This window comes from Pseudophryne corroboree, chromosome 12, assembly GCF_028390025.1.
Source record: "Pseudophryne corroboree isolate aPseCor3 chromosome 12, aPseCor3.hap2, whole genome shotgun sequence".
Classification (NCBI taxonomy): domain Eukaryota; kingdom Metazoa; phylum Chordata; class Amphibia; order Anura; family Myobatrachidae; genus Pseudophryne; species Pseudophryne corroboree.
In genome coordinates this window covers 159,460,255-159,475,045 of record NC_086455.1, presented here as the reverse complement: position 1 = coordinate 159,475,045, position 14,791 = coordinate 159,460,255, and the positions used below count along the sequence as shown (strand labels likewise).

General features: G+C 49.3%; 3 protein-coding genes across 4 annotated transcripts in view; 2 read left to right on the top strand and 1 right to left on the bottom strand.

Annotated features, from left to right (window-relative positions):
• FLVCR2 (FLVCR choline and putative heme transporter 2) overlaps positions 1 to 5,975 on the top strand; it is a 49,843-nt gene extending 43,868 nt beyond the window's left edge. Inside the window, exons 10-12 of one of the 2 annotated variants that reach the window (XM_063948278.1) lie at positions 4,226 to 4,281; positions 5,258 to 5,315; positions 5,691 to 5,975. In XM_063948278.1, the coding sequence (XP_063804348.1) occupies positions 4,226 to 4,281; positions 5,258 to 5,315; positions 5,691 to 5,722 (146 nt within the window). In that variant the 3' untranslated portion in view covers positions 5,723 to 5,975. The remainder of the gene's footprint in view (positions 1 to 4,225; positions 4,282 to 5,257; positions 5,316 to 5,690) is intronic. The other variant, XM_063948279.1, reaches the window with a different exon arrangement.
• Positions 5,921 to 11,397, bottom strand: ERG28 (ergosterol biosynthesis 28 homolog). The gene is made up of 5 exons (XM_063948280.1): positions 11,295 to 11,397; positions 9,885 to 10,100; positions 9,637 to 9,727; positions 9,411 to 9,529; positions 5,921 to 6,208 (listed from the first exon to the last, which is right to left on the bottom strand). The coding sequence occupies exons 2-5, from the start codon at positions 10,015 to 10,017 to the stop codon at positions 6,120 to 6,122; spliced, it is 432 nt and encodes a 143-aa protein (XP_063804350.1). The 5' UTR covers positions 10,018 to 10,100; positions 11,295 to 11,397; the 3' UTR covers positions 5,921 to 6,119.
• Positions 11,398 to 11,457: 60 nt separating this feature from the next.
• The window catches only part of TTLL5 (tubulin tyrosine ligase like 5), a 61,201-nt gene continuing 57,867 nt past the window's right edge, over positions 11,458 to 14,791 (top strand). Inside the window, exons 1-2 of the mRNA XM_063946597.1 lie at positions 11,458 to 11,642; positions 13,608 to 13,714. Coding sequence (XP_063802667.1) covers positions 11,572 to 11,642; positions 13,608 to 13,714 — 178 coding nt within the window. The 5' untranslated portion in view covers positions 11,458 to 11,571. The remainder of the gene's footprint in view (positions 11,643 to 13,607; positions 13,715 to 14,791) is intronic.

The following is a 14,791-nucleotide window of genomic DNA, read 5'->3' as shown; positions in this document are numbered from 1 at the left end:
TTCTTCCCTCTACTCCTGTGCGTGGCAGGGTACCGTTCTTCTCTCTACTCCTGTGCGTGGCAGGGTAGTTCTTCCCTCTACGTGGCAGGGTACAGTCCATGGTTCTTCTGTCTACTCCTGTACGTGGCATGGTACAGTCCTTCGTTCCTCCGTCTACTCCAGTACGTGGCAGGATACAGTCCCTTGTTCCTCCGTCTACTCCAGTACGTGGCAGGATACAGTCCCTCTTTCTTCCGTCTGCTCCTAGTACGTGGCAGGGTACAGTCCCTCGTTCTTCAGTCTACTCCAGTACGTGGCAGGGTACAGTCCCTCGTTCTTCCGTCTTCTCCACAGTCCCTTGTTCTTCCGTGTACTCCAGTACGTGGCAGGGTACAGTCCCTCGTTCTTCCGTCTACTCCAGTACGTGGCAGGGTACAGTCCCTCGTTCTTCCTTCTGCTCCTAGTACGTGGCAGGGTACAGTCCCTCGTTCTTCAGTCTACTCCAGTACGTGGCAGGGTACAGTCCCTCGTTCTTCCGTCTACTCCAGTACGTGGCAGGGTACAGTCCCTCGTTCTTCAGTCTGCTCCTAGTACGTGGCAGGGTACAGTCCCTCGTTCTTCAGTCTACTCCAGTACGTGGCAGGGTACAGTCCCTCGTTCTTCAGTCTACTCCAGTACGTGGCAGGGTACAGTCCCTCGTTCTTCAGTCTGCTCCTAGTACGTGGCAGGGTACAGTCCCTCGTTCTTCAGTCTACTCCAGTACGTGGCAGGGTACAGTCCCTCGTTCTTCAGTCTACTCCAGTACGTGGCAGGGTACAGTCCCTCGTTCTTCCGTCTGCTCCTAGTACGTGGCAGGGTACAGTCCCTCGTTCTTCAGTCTACTCCAATACGTCAAAAAGGAAGGGCGCCTCCCTGAGCCTATGTTGAAACGCTGCCCGCTGCTCTCAAAGGAATAGGGTATTAGCAATCCCTAAACAAATGAAAACCAAAAAAAGACTAAACAAGAGAGCGCAGGCAGACTTAACAAAAGTTCACAATTTATTAAAACAGTGATCACAGAATATGATAATATTAAGATAATTAAGAATTGATTCCGTACTACAACTCCATAAATTCCACACAGTCCAGTGCACTAATATACTGGTATAATGACGATATGAAGTAATCCTAAAATTTTTAGCAGCTGGTGTTTAAGTGCTGAGAATCTGGATATTATCCATATAACAGTCTCGTATTGATTTGTTCAAATGAAAGTCACATGTATACAAAGTCAGTGCACTGTTGATTATGGATTAAATATCTGTGAGTTACCTCCAATGGACATAGCACCAGTTCCGTTTGATTTAGTATATCCTCATATAGGAAAATGACGCTTACCGCTTCCTTGATGTGAGTATAGCACTCGCGAGTGCTCGGGTCTCTGCTTGTTCCAGCGGCTGTATCCACTGCTCTCTACTTACTAAGTCGTGTCAGACTCCTAACTGCTCACCGCTCCTACGGATCATCTGACGGTGCTGTAATTAACCGAAGTGCCGTTGATCCAAGGAGATGAGCTGACAGCCACGGTCCCCGTATTGCAGACGGGACCAGTGCAGGTGGCTTTATTCGGGCAGATTTAGACCCGACAGTAGAAATGAGCTGGCAGCCACGGTCCCCGTGATACAAAAGGGACCAGTGCAGGAGGCTCTGCTCGGGCAGATTTTTACCCGACAGTGGAGTAGAGCTGGAACAGGTGAAGTCCGTGAGAGGTGGAAGTGGTTGGATGAAAAGTAGTCGGATCCTATAGCAGCCCTGACGCGTTTCTCGACCGGCACAATCTGGTCGTTTCCTCAGAGGGTTATAATGATCCTATCCTGCTGGTTCCTCATATTTAAAGGACTCCTAGGACGGTCATTAGTACAGGCACCTGGAAGGCACCTGTTCAGATCATTAGTGAACGTGTGTGCAGGTGGAGTTACAATCGGCTCCACAGACAAATCCAGCAGTCTTAAATAAGCATCTCTAAACATACTAATTCCTAACTCAACCGAATAACATACCAAAATTCAAATTCAAATAACTTTCTTATATATTTCTGATATTTCTATTATTATTATTATTGTTTCTTAGCGGAGCGGGAGACAGCAACATAGTACTCTCAATATAATTGCTTATAATCCAAATTACATAGGGTAGATAAATCATACCACTGCAACGATTATTAATATGATCTGACTGTTCCAATATTAAACCATATTTGATGTATTGATCAGTACTACTGAATTTTATATATCTATATGGGATATTCCCACTCGAATTGATCTAATTATATCTCATAGAATAGGGAGAAATCCATAAGCATTCCCTATGAATAAACATAAATATGTAATAAATAATAAATTTAAATTTAACTAAAACCAATTATATATAGAAAACATATACCACTCATTAATAAATATAAATAGTTATACATATTAGTATAGTCCGCTAAGAAACAATAATAATAATAATAATAATAATAATAATAGAAATATCAGAAATATATAAGAAAGTTATTTGAATTTGAATTTTGGTATGTTATTCGGTTGAGTTAGGAATTAGTATGTTTAGAGATGCTTATTTAAGACTGCTGGATTTGTCTGTGGAGCCGATTGTAACTCCACCTGCACACACGTTCACTAATGATCTGAACAGGTGCCTTCCAGGTGCCTGTACTAATGACCGTCCTAGGAGTCCTTTAAATATGAGGAACCAGCAGGATAGGATCATTATAACCCTCTGAGGAAACGACCAGATTGTGCCGTCGAGAAACGCGTCAGGGCTGCTATAGGATCCGACTACTTTTCATCCAACCACTTCCACCTCTCACGGACTTCACCTGTTCCAGCTCTACTCCACTGTCGGGTAAAAATCTGCCCGAGCAGAGCCTCCTGCACTGGTCCCTTTTGTATCACGGGGACCGTGGCTGCCAGCTCATTTCTACTGTCGGGTCTAAATCTGCCCGAATAAAGCCACCTGCACTGGTCCCGTCTGCAATACGGGGACCGTGGCTGTCAGCTCATCTCCTTGGATCAACGGCACTTCGGTTAATTACAGCACCGTCAGATGATCCGTAGGAGCGGTGAGCAGTTAGGAGTCTGACACGACTTAGTAAGTAGAGAGCAGTGGATACAGCCGCTGGAACAAGCAGAGACCCGAGCACTCGCGAGTGCTATACTCACATCAAGGAAGCGGTAAGCGTCATTTTCCTATATGAGGATATACTAAATCAAACGGAACTGGTGCTATGTCCATTGGAGGTAACTCACAGATATTTAATCCATAATCAACAGTGCACTGACTTTGTATACATGTGACTTTCATTTGAACAAATCAATACGAGACTGTTATATGGATAATATCCAGATTCTCAGCACTTAAACACCAGCTGCTAAAAATTTTAGGATTACTTCATATCGTCATTATACCAGTATATTAGTGCACTGGACTGTGTGGAATTTATGGAGTTGTAGTACGGAATCAATTCTTAATTATCTTAATATTATCATATTCTGTGATCACTGTTTTAATAAATTGTGAACTTTTGTTAAGTCTGCCTGCGCTCTCTTGTTTAGTCTTTTTTTGGTTTTACTCCAATACGTGGCAGGGTACAGTCCCTCGTTCTTCCGTCTTCTCCACAGTCCCTTGTTCTTCCGTGTACTCCAGTACGTGGCAGGGTACAGTCCCTTGTTCTTCCGTGTACTCCAGTACGTGGCAGGATACAGTCCCTCTATCGTCCGTCTACTGCATTACGAGGTAGAGTACAGTCCCTCGATCTTCCGTCTACTCCATTACGAGGCAGGGTACAGTCCCTCGATCTTCCGTCCACTCCATTACGAGGCAGGGTACAGTCCCTCGATCTTCCGTCTACTCCATTACGAGGCAGGGTACAGTCCCTCGATCTTCCGTCCACTCCAGTACGTGGCAGGGTACAGTCCCTCGATCTTCCGTCCACTCCAGTACGTGGCAGGGTACAGTCCCTCGATCTTCCGTCCACTCCAGTACGTGGCAGGGTACAGTCCCTCGATCTTCCGTCCACTCCAGTACGTGGCAGGGTACAGTCCCTCGATCTTCCGTCTACTCCATTACGAGGCAGGGTACAGTCCCTTGTGATGTCAGATGAGAATAGATTGTATTCGATACGTGACTTTTTTTATATCTACAGTATATTTATATAACGCTCTCTCTATATATTATAACACCTTTCTGTGGTTTATCTGCCTTGCAGGATTTATTAAGCCGGACCTACGTAGACTGAGAGCCAATCAGGAGGCAATACACACTGTAAGTATAGGTTTGTCAGCCCTCATGGTGTCTGGGTAACAGCTATCAGTAATGAATACAGTTTCATTTAGGCCGCCTGTTTCTGGCAGTTGTGGAACTACAAGTTTCAACATGCTCTACTGTGACTTGCAGCTCCACCACAACTGGATAATCTCATATGAGCGGCTCACTGTGTGATGGTGAAGGGGACAACCACGTCACTCTGGTCTCTGACCCTGCAGCCGTGACCCTATGTAGAAATCCAGGCTGGGGCACTTTGCAGCACAAGGTTGTTGCAGGAAAACATTTATGTGTTGGAAGGTGCCGGGCCCTCAGCGTGCGCAGCGAGGGCCGGTCAGCAGGGCCCCGACCTCACGTTACTGGAGAAAATACCTCTATGCCATAAGAAATGTATGCATGATATTGGCACTGGTGACCTGCGTCCAACTGCAAGGGAGGCCTGTGTACCTGACATTAGAGTGTAAGCTTCTCTGCAGCATAGAGTGATCTGATGGAATACACATTGTATGCAGTACAGCAGACTTAGGGGGTCTATGTACTAAGCTTTGAACAGAGATAAAGTACCAGCCAATCAGCTCCTGTCATATTACAGGTGGTGTTTGAAAAATGACAGCTAGAAGCTGATTGGTGCTTTTTCTCCGGCCACTTTATCTCTCTCCAAGACTTAGCAAATAGACCCCTACGTTACCGCTATATAAATAACGCGCATATATCACTGCATATGACAGATGTGTATGCTATAGAAAGTGGACAATAAAAAGTTCCAAAGTAGGAATCGGACCATTTTAGAACTGGTGCATTGTCATCGTGTGCGGTATCCTCACCGGGCACTACGATCACTCTGCTAGGCTCCACCATAGATTATCATTAGTATATGAAGCCCCTCTGTCCGATAGCTCTGGCGAGTGCATATCTAGAGCCAAGGTGAGTTAGTCAGGTCTAGAGCGCCCTCTGGTGACGGCCACTGTTGTTGCAGCCCCTGGTGGATGGCTGCGCTCTGGACATCCGTTATGGCTCAGCATGTCCTCAGTCAGGTAAGTGCCGTGTGCAACACCCAGTGTCGGTGCTATGTGGGATCTGGTGCTTTCAGTGCTACCGGCCAAGGAACCCTTTTCTGTCCACGCTCTTGTTTTCTCTGGTGCAGCACAATGGTGGGGATCATTGGGAGGAGGCGGTGAGGCCGGTACTGCTGTCTTAGGTCCGTATGCCTCCTCCACCCGGTACACTAGATAACGATGGGCACTCTTAACATAACCCAACGAGGCATCAGTCTGTAACGGGAAGGCTACGGCAGTACTTATAACCCCGTGCCTCCTTTCCTGCATGCTTGGTGTGGGGGCAGCTCTGTAGATAGACGGTGAGGGGCAGCTAGGAGTGGGAGCGGTTATGACGCCTCTTTTCTTACCCAGGGGCCAGTAAAGCAGCACTTGGACACGGCTGAGGCTCCAGACCCTCTCCTTTCCCAGGACCACTCTAACTGAACCTCACCCCCCCACTCCTTGGAAGCTGTTGATGCCACGGGAACCATCCTGGCACCATAGACCGGGCTCAGGGCTTGTGAACCAAAGACGGGAGTGGCAGACGCTCAGGGACCTGCTGCAGAGTATTGTTGGTGCCATATGCAGAGACGAAAAAATGGTTTTGCTTTTTTTTTTTCTGTTTTATTTAAAATAAAAACCTTGTAGTGAAAAGAAGCAGAGAATGGTGTCTTATTATTTAATGGTCCTTCTGTGACATATTCCGGAGCATGAGACCGCTGGACCGGGGTGTAACGAGCGTCACGTTTCAATTGGATTCTTAAGCTCATGTGCTGTGTCCATCTTTCCCCAGGGGTCCCATCAGTTCCTCTTTTTATTAGTGGAAGTCGGGGGCTCCTGCACGGCCTCCAGATACTGGTACCCTATCAGCATGCCAAGGATGGAGAAGCCTGAGGGGGATAGAGGACACACAATAGTCCTGTATGTTTCCATCACACTGATAAATATTCCTACTTTTATTATATTATCCATCTACAGATTTGAATCTGGACTGATTGACATTTAATAAGTATATTGCTATTTTTTTATATATATATTATACACTTCTTAATATCAATCTGATTTCCTTATCCATAAGTATGTATTATGTTACTGGAGACCTGTGTGCTACTGCAGAACTGATGTATAGGGGAACCCAGGAGCTGGGATACTCTTTGGCCAAACAGAGGATAATGGGGGTAATTCAGAGTTGATCGCAGCAGAAAATTTGTTAGCAGTTGGGCAAAACCATGTGCACTGCAGGTGGGGCAGATGTAACATGTGCAGAGAGAGTGAGATGTGGGTGGGATGTGTTCAAACTGAAATCTAAATTGCAGTGTAAAAATAAAGCAGCCAGTATTTACCCTGCACAGAAACAAAATAACCCACCCAAATCTAACTCTCTCTGCACATGTTACATCTGCCGCACCTGCAGTGCACATGGGGGGTAATTCAGACCTGATCGTAGCAGCAAATTTGTTAGCAGTTGGGCAAAACCATGGTGGTCATTCCGAGTTGTTCGCTCGCTAGCAGTTTTTAGCAGCCGTGCAAAACGCGATGCCGCCTCCCACTGGGAGTGTATTTTAGCTTAGCAGAAGTGCGAACGAAAGGTTTACACAGTGGCAGCAAATTATTTTTGTGCAGTTTCAGAGTAGCTCAAAACCTACTCAGCGCTTGCGACGACTTCAGACTGTTCAGTTCCTGTTTTGACGTCACAAACACGCCCTGCATTCGCCCAGCCACGCCTGCGTTTTTTCGAACTCTCCCTCAAAACGGTCAGTTGACACCCAGAAACGCCCACTTCATGTCAATCACTCTGCGGCCAGCAGTGCGACTGAAAAGCTTCGCTAGACCCTGTATGAAACTACAACATTCGTTGTAATAGTACTTAGCGCGTGCACATTGAGCCGCATACGCAGAAGTGACTTTTTTTGCCTCATCACTGCACAGCGAATGAATGCAGCTAGCGATCAACTCTGAATGACTCCCCATGTGCGCTGCAGGTGGGGCGATGTAACATGTGCAGAGAGAGTTAGATTTGGGTGGGTTATATTGTTTCTGTGCAGGGTAAATACTGGCTGCTTTATTTTTACACCGCAATTTAGATTTCAGTTTGAACACACCCCACACAAATCTAACTCTTTCTGCACATGTTACATCTGCCCCCCTTCCTGCAGTGCACATGGTTTTGCCCAACTACTAACAAATTTGCTGCAGCAATCAACTCTGAATTACCCCCAAAGATCTTACATGAACCAGGTTCTCACAGCCGTCTCCACTAATACTGGGACTTACACCAGACCCTGCCCTGGGTGCTAGAGATGCATCTGAAACGATCGTCCCTTCTATGTCAGCATGCTAAGATTGAGCACTGAAGTCTGCCAACACTCCCCATGATATGGAACCGGTGCCTGTGAACCCATCGTGCACCCTAACACCCAGCATCTCACTTACTGTTTGGCGGGCTCCAGAATAAGAGTGGGGGGAGGCTTTGAGTCTACAATGCCTACTTCCTGCAGGGAGGTCCGGGTAATGGACAGGGGGGGGGGGGGGGGGGGGGGGGGGGTTCGTGAACTGAGCATTTTCTGTTGCTCACGGCAACAGCTTGCTCTTACGTTGGGCTGGCCCTGGATGCTGGGTGGAGCACCTATCAAAAAGGCCCTAGCAAAAGGAGTGATGTAACCCACTAAGCCAGAGGTTCTCAAATGCATCCTCAAGGCACCCAAACAGGCCAGGTTTTAGGTATAGCCATGGCTCAGCACAGATAGTAAAATCAAATTAACTGAGGTGCTAAGTAAGTCACCTGTGGCCAAGCATCAATAAATTTAAAACCTGGAGCGTTGGGGTGCCTTGAAGACGCGTTTGAGAACCTCTGCACTAAGTTCTTTTAACCCTTGCAATCAGGCTGGGTCAGTACACAATACCACTAAGCACACCTCCTCATTAATAACTCCCTATAGAGTGTAAGCCTGTGAGCAGGGCCCTCCCACCTCTGTCTGTTACTACCCAGTTTGTTTTGTTACTAAGGGTCTAATTCAGACCTGATTGTTGTTGTGCGAAATTGCACAGTGGCTGTTTATCAAACGACTGCGCATGCGCACAGAACATAATGCGCAGGCGTGAGGCCAAACTGCGAAAGAACCCTGCGTCTCTTTTGATCGCTAGGCGAACGCAGGCTGAATGACAGGAATGGGCTTTTGGGGGTGGTAACTGGCTGTTTTCTGGGCGTGTCAGGAAAAACTCAGGCGTGCCCAAACGTTTTCAGGGCGGGTGTGTGACGTCGGCTCCGGCCCCGATCAGCCTGCTTCTGTTGCAGTGTAGGAGTAAGTCCTGGGCTACGCACAGACTGGAAAAACCATTCGATGGTGAGGGAGTTGTGAACGGATTTGCAGCTGACCGCGTTTGCAAAGCTTTTTCGCACGGGGCGGATTTCCACTCTATCTGGGCGGCGACTATCCGATAGTAGACCTCTACAAATTCACAGCGGAGCAATCAGATCTGAATTAGGCCCTATGTTCCCAACTGTAAACCTCATTGGAATAAGCTGGCGCTATATAAATGTTAATGAATGATCTCAGTAACCAATGGGCCTAAATCAGTTGTGGACACAGATCGGAAGTGTCTATTGGTTTTGCCCGTTAGCAAACAAATTTGCTGCTGCGGTCAGATCTGAATTAGACCCTGTGTACGCAGGTCCTTTCCCAGACACTCCAATGACACCCATTTCCACGTGTGTGCTAAGACACTTTCCAGTTACACCGACTACAATCTGCATACAGTTCTTGGTGTGTGCACCTGAAATTGCACCTGCGACTCACTGGGGAGGCCCGCTCAGAGCAACTTCACTACATGTGCAGCATTAACTAAAAAAAATCACTCCACTCGTACACCTCTGCGTGAGGCCCAGTGTGCAAACGGCCAGCAATGAGCTCCACACGGATGTACAGTATGTAGAGATAGACACACACGTGGGGGTAGGTCTCTGGTTAATAGTTGCCTCACTACCTCTCTAGAGAGCAGACACCAGCACTGTACATGTCACATCACAGACAATAAAGACCAGGAGCCAACATTACCACGGGAAGGGAGGAACCTTATATTAAAATGACTCACTTGCAACCATCAACGGTGCCATGACTCCGATCGTCATCAGTGCGGTGTGGTAGATCCATACCTCAGACACAAAGTGCGCTAGTGCCATGATGAAAGTGCACAGGGTGATGTGATAGAGCCTGCGGAGGGGGGAAGAGACTGTGAGATGTGAGCTCCAGCATAAAGACTGGGGGATACTGGGGCATAGTGATAGAGAGGCCATTAGGTCTGACAGGTAAGAACCTACGTCTTATTCTGAATATCAATAGCGCAGGCACAGCGAATCAGAGAGGAAAGCAATGTCCAGATCCCAAACGTACGAGCCTGCAGACCATTCACTGAGGAGGAGAGGAAGCAGAATGAGACGACAGGGGGTTCCTATAGCATTACACGCACACATTCAGCAACATATCGCCCGTCAGGGGCTACAGCCACATACGCATTCGCCCCCAATTATGCAGGGAAACACTCACCCGATATTGGGGTTGCACGTACCTTGGCTCGGCCTCCCCGTATACAGCTTGTCACTCAGGAAACTGTGGTCCCGGAAGCTCTGCAGGGTGTTTCCCGCTGCAATAATGGAAACCATCATCAACCAACTGCGCAGCACAGCGAGAAAACGGCTCATCCTGGACACGTCTGTAGAGGAACCTCAGCAGGTTCTGCGTTACCTAGAAGCACAATCACATCCTGACCTGTGGCACGTTCCTCCTAGTGGGAGATGTTATAATCATTTACCCAGAGATCACCAGATAATAACACATGACGGCAACTTCCAATACCCCTCCTCACGGTGCCCCCAACATCTCTCACACTCCACTTACTGCCCCTACTCGCATACATATATACAACATTGTCCTCCTCCTCCTCAACCATGCTGCCCCTAACATCCCCCCCCCCCACACACATACTGCCTTTCTCCACATACTGACCCCACACTATCCCCCTCTGCACATACTGCCCTCACACTATCCCCCTCTGCACATAGTGCCACCACACTATCCCCCTCTGCACATAGTGCCACCACACTATCTCCCTCTGCACATACTGCCCTCACACTATCCCCCTCTGCACATACTGCCCCCACACTATCCCCCTCTGCACATACTGCCCCCACCTGCACATACTGCCCCCACACTATCCCCCTCTGCCCTCAACATCTCTCCCTCTCCACTTATTGCTCCTACTCCACATACTGTCCCCAAACTATCCCCCTCTGCACATACTGCCCTCAACATCTCTCCCTCTCCACTTATTGCCCCTACTCCACATACTGGCCCCACATTGTCCACTTCCTCAACTATGCTGCCCCAAACGGTTTACCCCTCCACACATACTGCCTTACCTCCACACACTGCCCCCACACTATCTCCCTCTGCACATACTGCCCTCACACTATCTCCCTCTGCACATACTGCCCCGAACATCTCTCCTCCACTTATTGCCCCTATTGCACATACTGGCCCCACATTGTCCCCCTCCTCGCCCATGCTGCCCCCAACATTTCTCCCCCCTACACATATTGCCCCAATTACACATACTGGCCCCTCGGTTGAGTCTAGGTTCTGTCCCCCTCACTGCACATACTGCCCCAACACTACCTGCCCTCCACATTTCTCCCACTCCACATATTGCCCCAACTTCATACTGTACTCCTCTGCACATACTGCCCCACCACTGTCCCTTACCACCCCCGCTGCACATACTGCCTCAGCACTCACTGTCCCCCATGCACATACTCCCTCAACACTAACCCCACCTAAACATACTGCCCCCACACAGTCCCCCCTGGATAATGCCCCAACACTAACCCAGCCTTCACATACTGCCCCAACACTAACCCCAACTCCCCATACTGTTACCTGGTGTATATACAAAGCCCTCACCTGCCGAACATCGTCTCACCTGATAGGACCGCCCTCTCTCCCACACGTGTTACTTTTCTGTATTCCTATTGGTTTGGAAAGAGTGGTGCCGTAGCTTCCATGGACGAATCAATGTAAAGCTCCCAAACTAGACCACGCCCACATAGCAAGCTTCATGAAGGGCGGAGAGCGGGACGCCATATTGAAGGTGGCAATTGTGTGCTTAAGATGACGGAGATGACGTTAGAGATGGGAGGGACGAGTTTGGTTGTTGTGGTAACGGGAGAAGCTGATAAGTCTCCTTAATTCTGGAGGTAATGCATGTTCCTGTGCCCCGAGAACCTGCTGACCCGATGTGCCCCGCAAAGGAGAATGATGGCGACACCGGGTGAGACTAACAACGCTTCCAGATCCTGTGTCTCAGCCCCGTATTCTGGGGATCAATATGTAACAGTGCCAGATCTTGGGGATCCCTATGTCACGGTCCCAGATCCTGGGGATTCCTGTATCACAGTCCCAGATCCTGGTGATCTCTGTGTCACAGTCCTGTATCCTCGGGATCCTTATGTAACAGTCCCAGATCCTCGGGAGATCCCTATGTAACAGTCCCAGTTCTTCGGTAAATACCTACGTAACAGTCCCACATCTTGGGGATCCCTATGTCACAATCTCTCATCCTGGGGATCTGTACGTAACAGTCCCGCACCCTGAGGATCCCTACATAATAGTCCCGCACCCTGGGGATCCCTGCGTAGCAGTCCCGTACCCTGGGGATCCCTGCGTAGCAGTCCCGCACCCTGGGGATCCCTGCATAGCAGTCCCGCACCCTGGGGATCCCTGCGTAGCAGTCCCGCACCCTGGGGATCCCTGCGTAGCAGTCCCGCACCCTGGGGATCCCTGCGTAGCAGTCCCGCACCCTGGGGATCCCTGCGTAGCAGTCCCGCACCCTGGGGATCCCTGCGTAGCAGTCCCGCACCCTGGGGATCCCTGCGTAGCAGTCCCGCACCCTGGGGATCCCTGCGTAGCAGTCCCGCACCCTGGGGATCCCTGCGTAGCAGTCCCGCACCCTGGGGATCCCTGCATAGCAGTCCCACACCCTGGGGATCCCTGCATAGCAGTCCCGCACCCTGGGGATCCCTGCGTAGCAGTCCCGCACCCTGGGGATCCCTATGTAACAGTCCCACATATGAGCATCCCAATGTAACAGTCCCACATCCTGGTGATCCCTATGTAACAGTCCCGCACGCTGGGGATCCCTATGTAACAGTCTCGCACGCTGGGGATCCCTGTGTAACAGTCCCGCACGCTGGGGGTCCCTATGTAACAGTCCCGCACGCTGGGGGTCCCTATGTAACAGTCCCGCACCCTGGGGATCCCTATGTAACAGCCCCGCACACTGGGGATCCCTATGTAACAGTTCCGCACCCTGGGGATCCCTTTGTAACAGTCCCGGATTGCGGGGATCTCTATGTCACAGTTCCACATACGAGCATCCCTATATAACAGTCTCATCCTGGGGATCCCTATGTAACAATCCCGGATAATGGGGATCCCTATGTAACAGTCCCACACCCTGGGGATCCCTATGTAACAGTCCTTGACCCTGGAGATCCCTGTGTAACAGTCCTTGACCCTGGGATCCCTATGTCACAGTCCCGCACCCTGGGGATCCCTATGTAATAGTCCCGTACCCTGGGGATCCCTAAGTAACAGTCCCGTACCCTAGGGATCCCTAAGTAACAGTCCCGTACCCTAGGGATCCCTAAGTAACAGTCCCGCACCCTGAGGATCCCTATATGACAGTCCCGCACCCTGAGGATCCCTGTGTGACAGTCCCGCACCCTGAGGATCCCTATGTGACAGTCCCGCACCCTGTGGATCCCTATGTGACAGTCCCGCACCCTGTGGATCCCTATGTGACAGTCCCGCACCCTGTGGATCCCTATGTGACATTCCCGCACCCTGTGGATCCCTATGTGACAGTCCCGCACCCTCAGGATCCCTATGTAACAGTCAACAGTCACGCATCCTGGGGATCCCTATGTAACAGTCTCGCATCCTGGGGATCCCTGTGTAACAGTCTCGCATCCTGGGTATCCCTATGTAAAAGTCTCCCATCCTGGGGATTCCAATGTGACGGTCTCGCATCCTGGGGATCCCTGTGTAACAGTCTTGAATCCTGGGATAAGGTCTCTTTACAGCTAGGGGCCCCTGAGCAATACAATAACCCCAGACCAATCCAGTCATTGTAAATCTGGCAGAGTGAGGCTCAGGAAGATCAGGCTTTTACCTGTCTATGAAAGTGTCTCATTGGCTGGTTCAGTAAATGACTGTGGTGTCTGTTACCATACAGTGAATACTCCTGTATCCTGTGGACGGGAGGCTCGCGGAAAGTTCCCATCCTGCTCTTCCATGCAGAGGCGATTCTGACCAAGGAGCTGTCACTGCGCGTGGTTGGAGGTAAGAACTACAGAGCATTTATATCCGGTGTCTCAGTGGTGGAGCAAGAGGGGGGAAAACCAGAGTCATACAACAGCACGGAGTGTAATATACTGATATAGTATGTGTGTGAGAGGGAGCATAATCTGACAGTGCTCACCAGACCATGCAGCCCTCCTCTTCCTCACATATACTGATATAGTATGTGTGTGAGAGGGAGCGTGATCTGACAGTACTCACCAGACCAGGCAGCCCTCCTCTTCCTCATATATACTGATATAGTATGTGTATGAGAGGGAGCATGATCTGACAGTGCTCACCAGACCATGCAGCCCTCCTCTTCCTCATATATACTGATATAGTATATGTGTGAGAGGGAGCGTAATCTGACAGTGCTCACCAGACCACGCAGCTCTCCTCTTCCTCATATATACTGATATAGTATATGTGTGAGAGGGAGCGTAATCTGACAGTGCTCACCAGACCATGCAACTCTCCTCTTCCTCATATATACTGATATAGTATGTGAGGGAGCGTGATCTGACAGTGCTCACCAGACCATGCAGCCCTCCACTTCCTCATATATACTGATATAGTATGTGTGTGAGAGGGAGCGTGATCTGACAGTGCTCACCAGACCATGCAGCCCTCCTCTTCCTCATATATACTGATATAGTATATGTGTGAGAGGGAGCGTAATCTGACAGTGCTCACCAGACCACGCAGCTCTCCTCTTCCTCATATATACTGATATAGTATATGTGTGAGAGGGAGCGTAATCTGACAGTGCTCACCAGACCATGCAACTCTCCTCTTCCTCATATATACTGATATAGTACGTGAGGGAGCGTGATCTGACAGTGCTCACCAGACCATGCAGCCCTCCACTTCCTCATATATACTGATATAGTATGTGAGTGAGAGGGAGCGTGATCTGACAGTGCTCACCAGACCATGCAGCTCTCCTCTTCCTCATATATACTGATATAGTATGTGTGTGAGAGGGAGCGTAATCTGGCAGTACTCACCAGACCATGCAGCCCTCCTCTTCCTCATATATACTGATATAGTATGTGTGTGAGAGGGAGCGTGATCTGA

What these genes read in the sequence shown, in the direction of transcription:
- ERG28 (XM_063948280.1), bottom strand. Translation starts at nt 10,017, where the DNA reads ATGAGCCGTTTTCTCGCTGTGCTGCGCAGTTGGTTGATGATGGTTTCC. An exon ending in TACGGGGAGGCCGAGCCAAG is followed by an intron (nt 9,728 to 9,884) that starts GTACGTGCAACC and finishes TCTCCTCCTCAG; the next exon opens with TGAATGGTCTGCAGGCTCGT. An exon ending in ATTGATATTCAGAATAAGAC is followed by an intron (nt 9,530 to 9,636) that starts GTAGGTTCTTAC and finishes CCCCCTCCGCAG; the next exon opens with GCTCTATCACATCACCCTGT.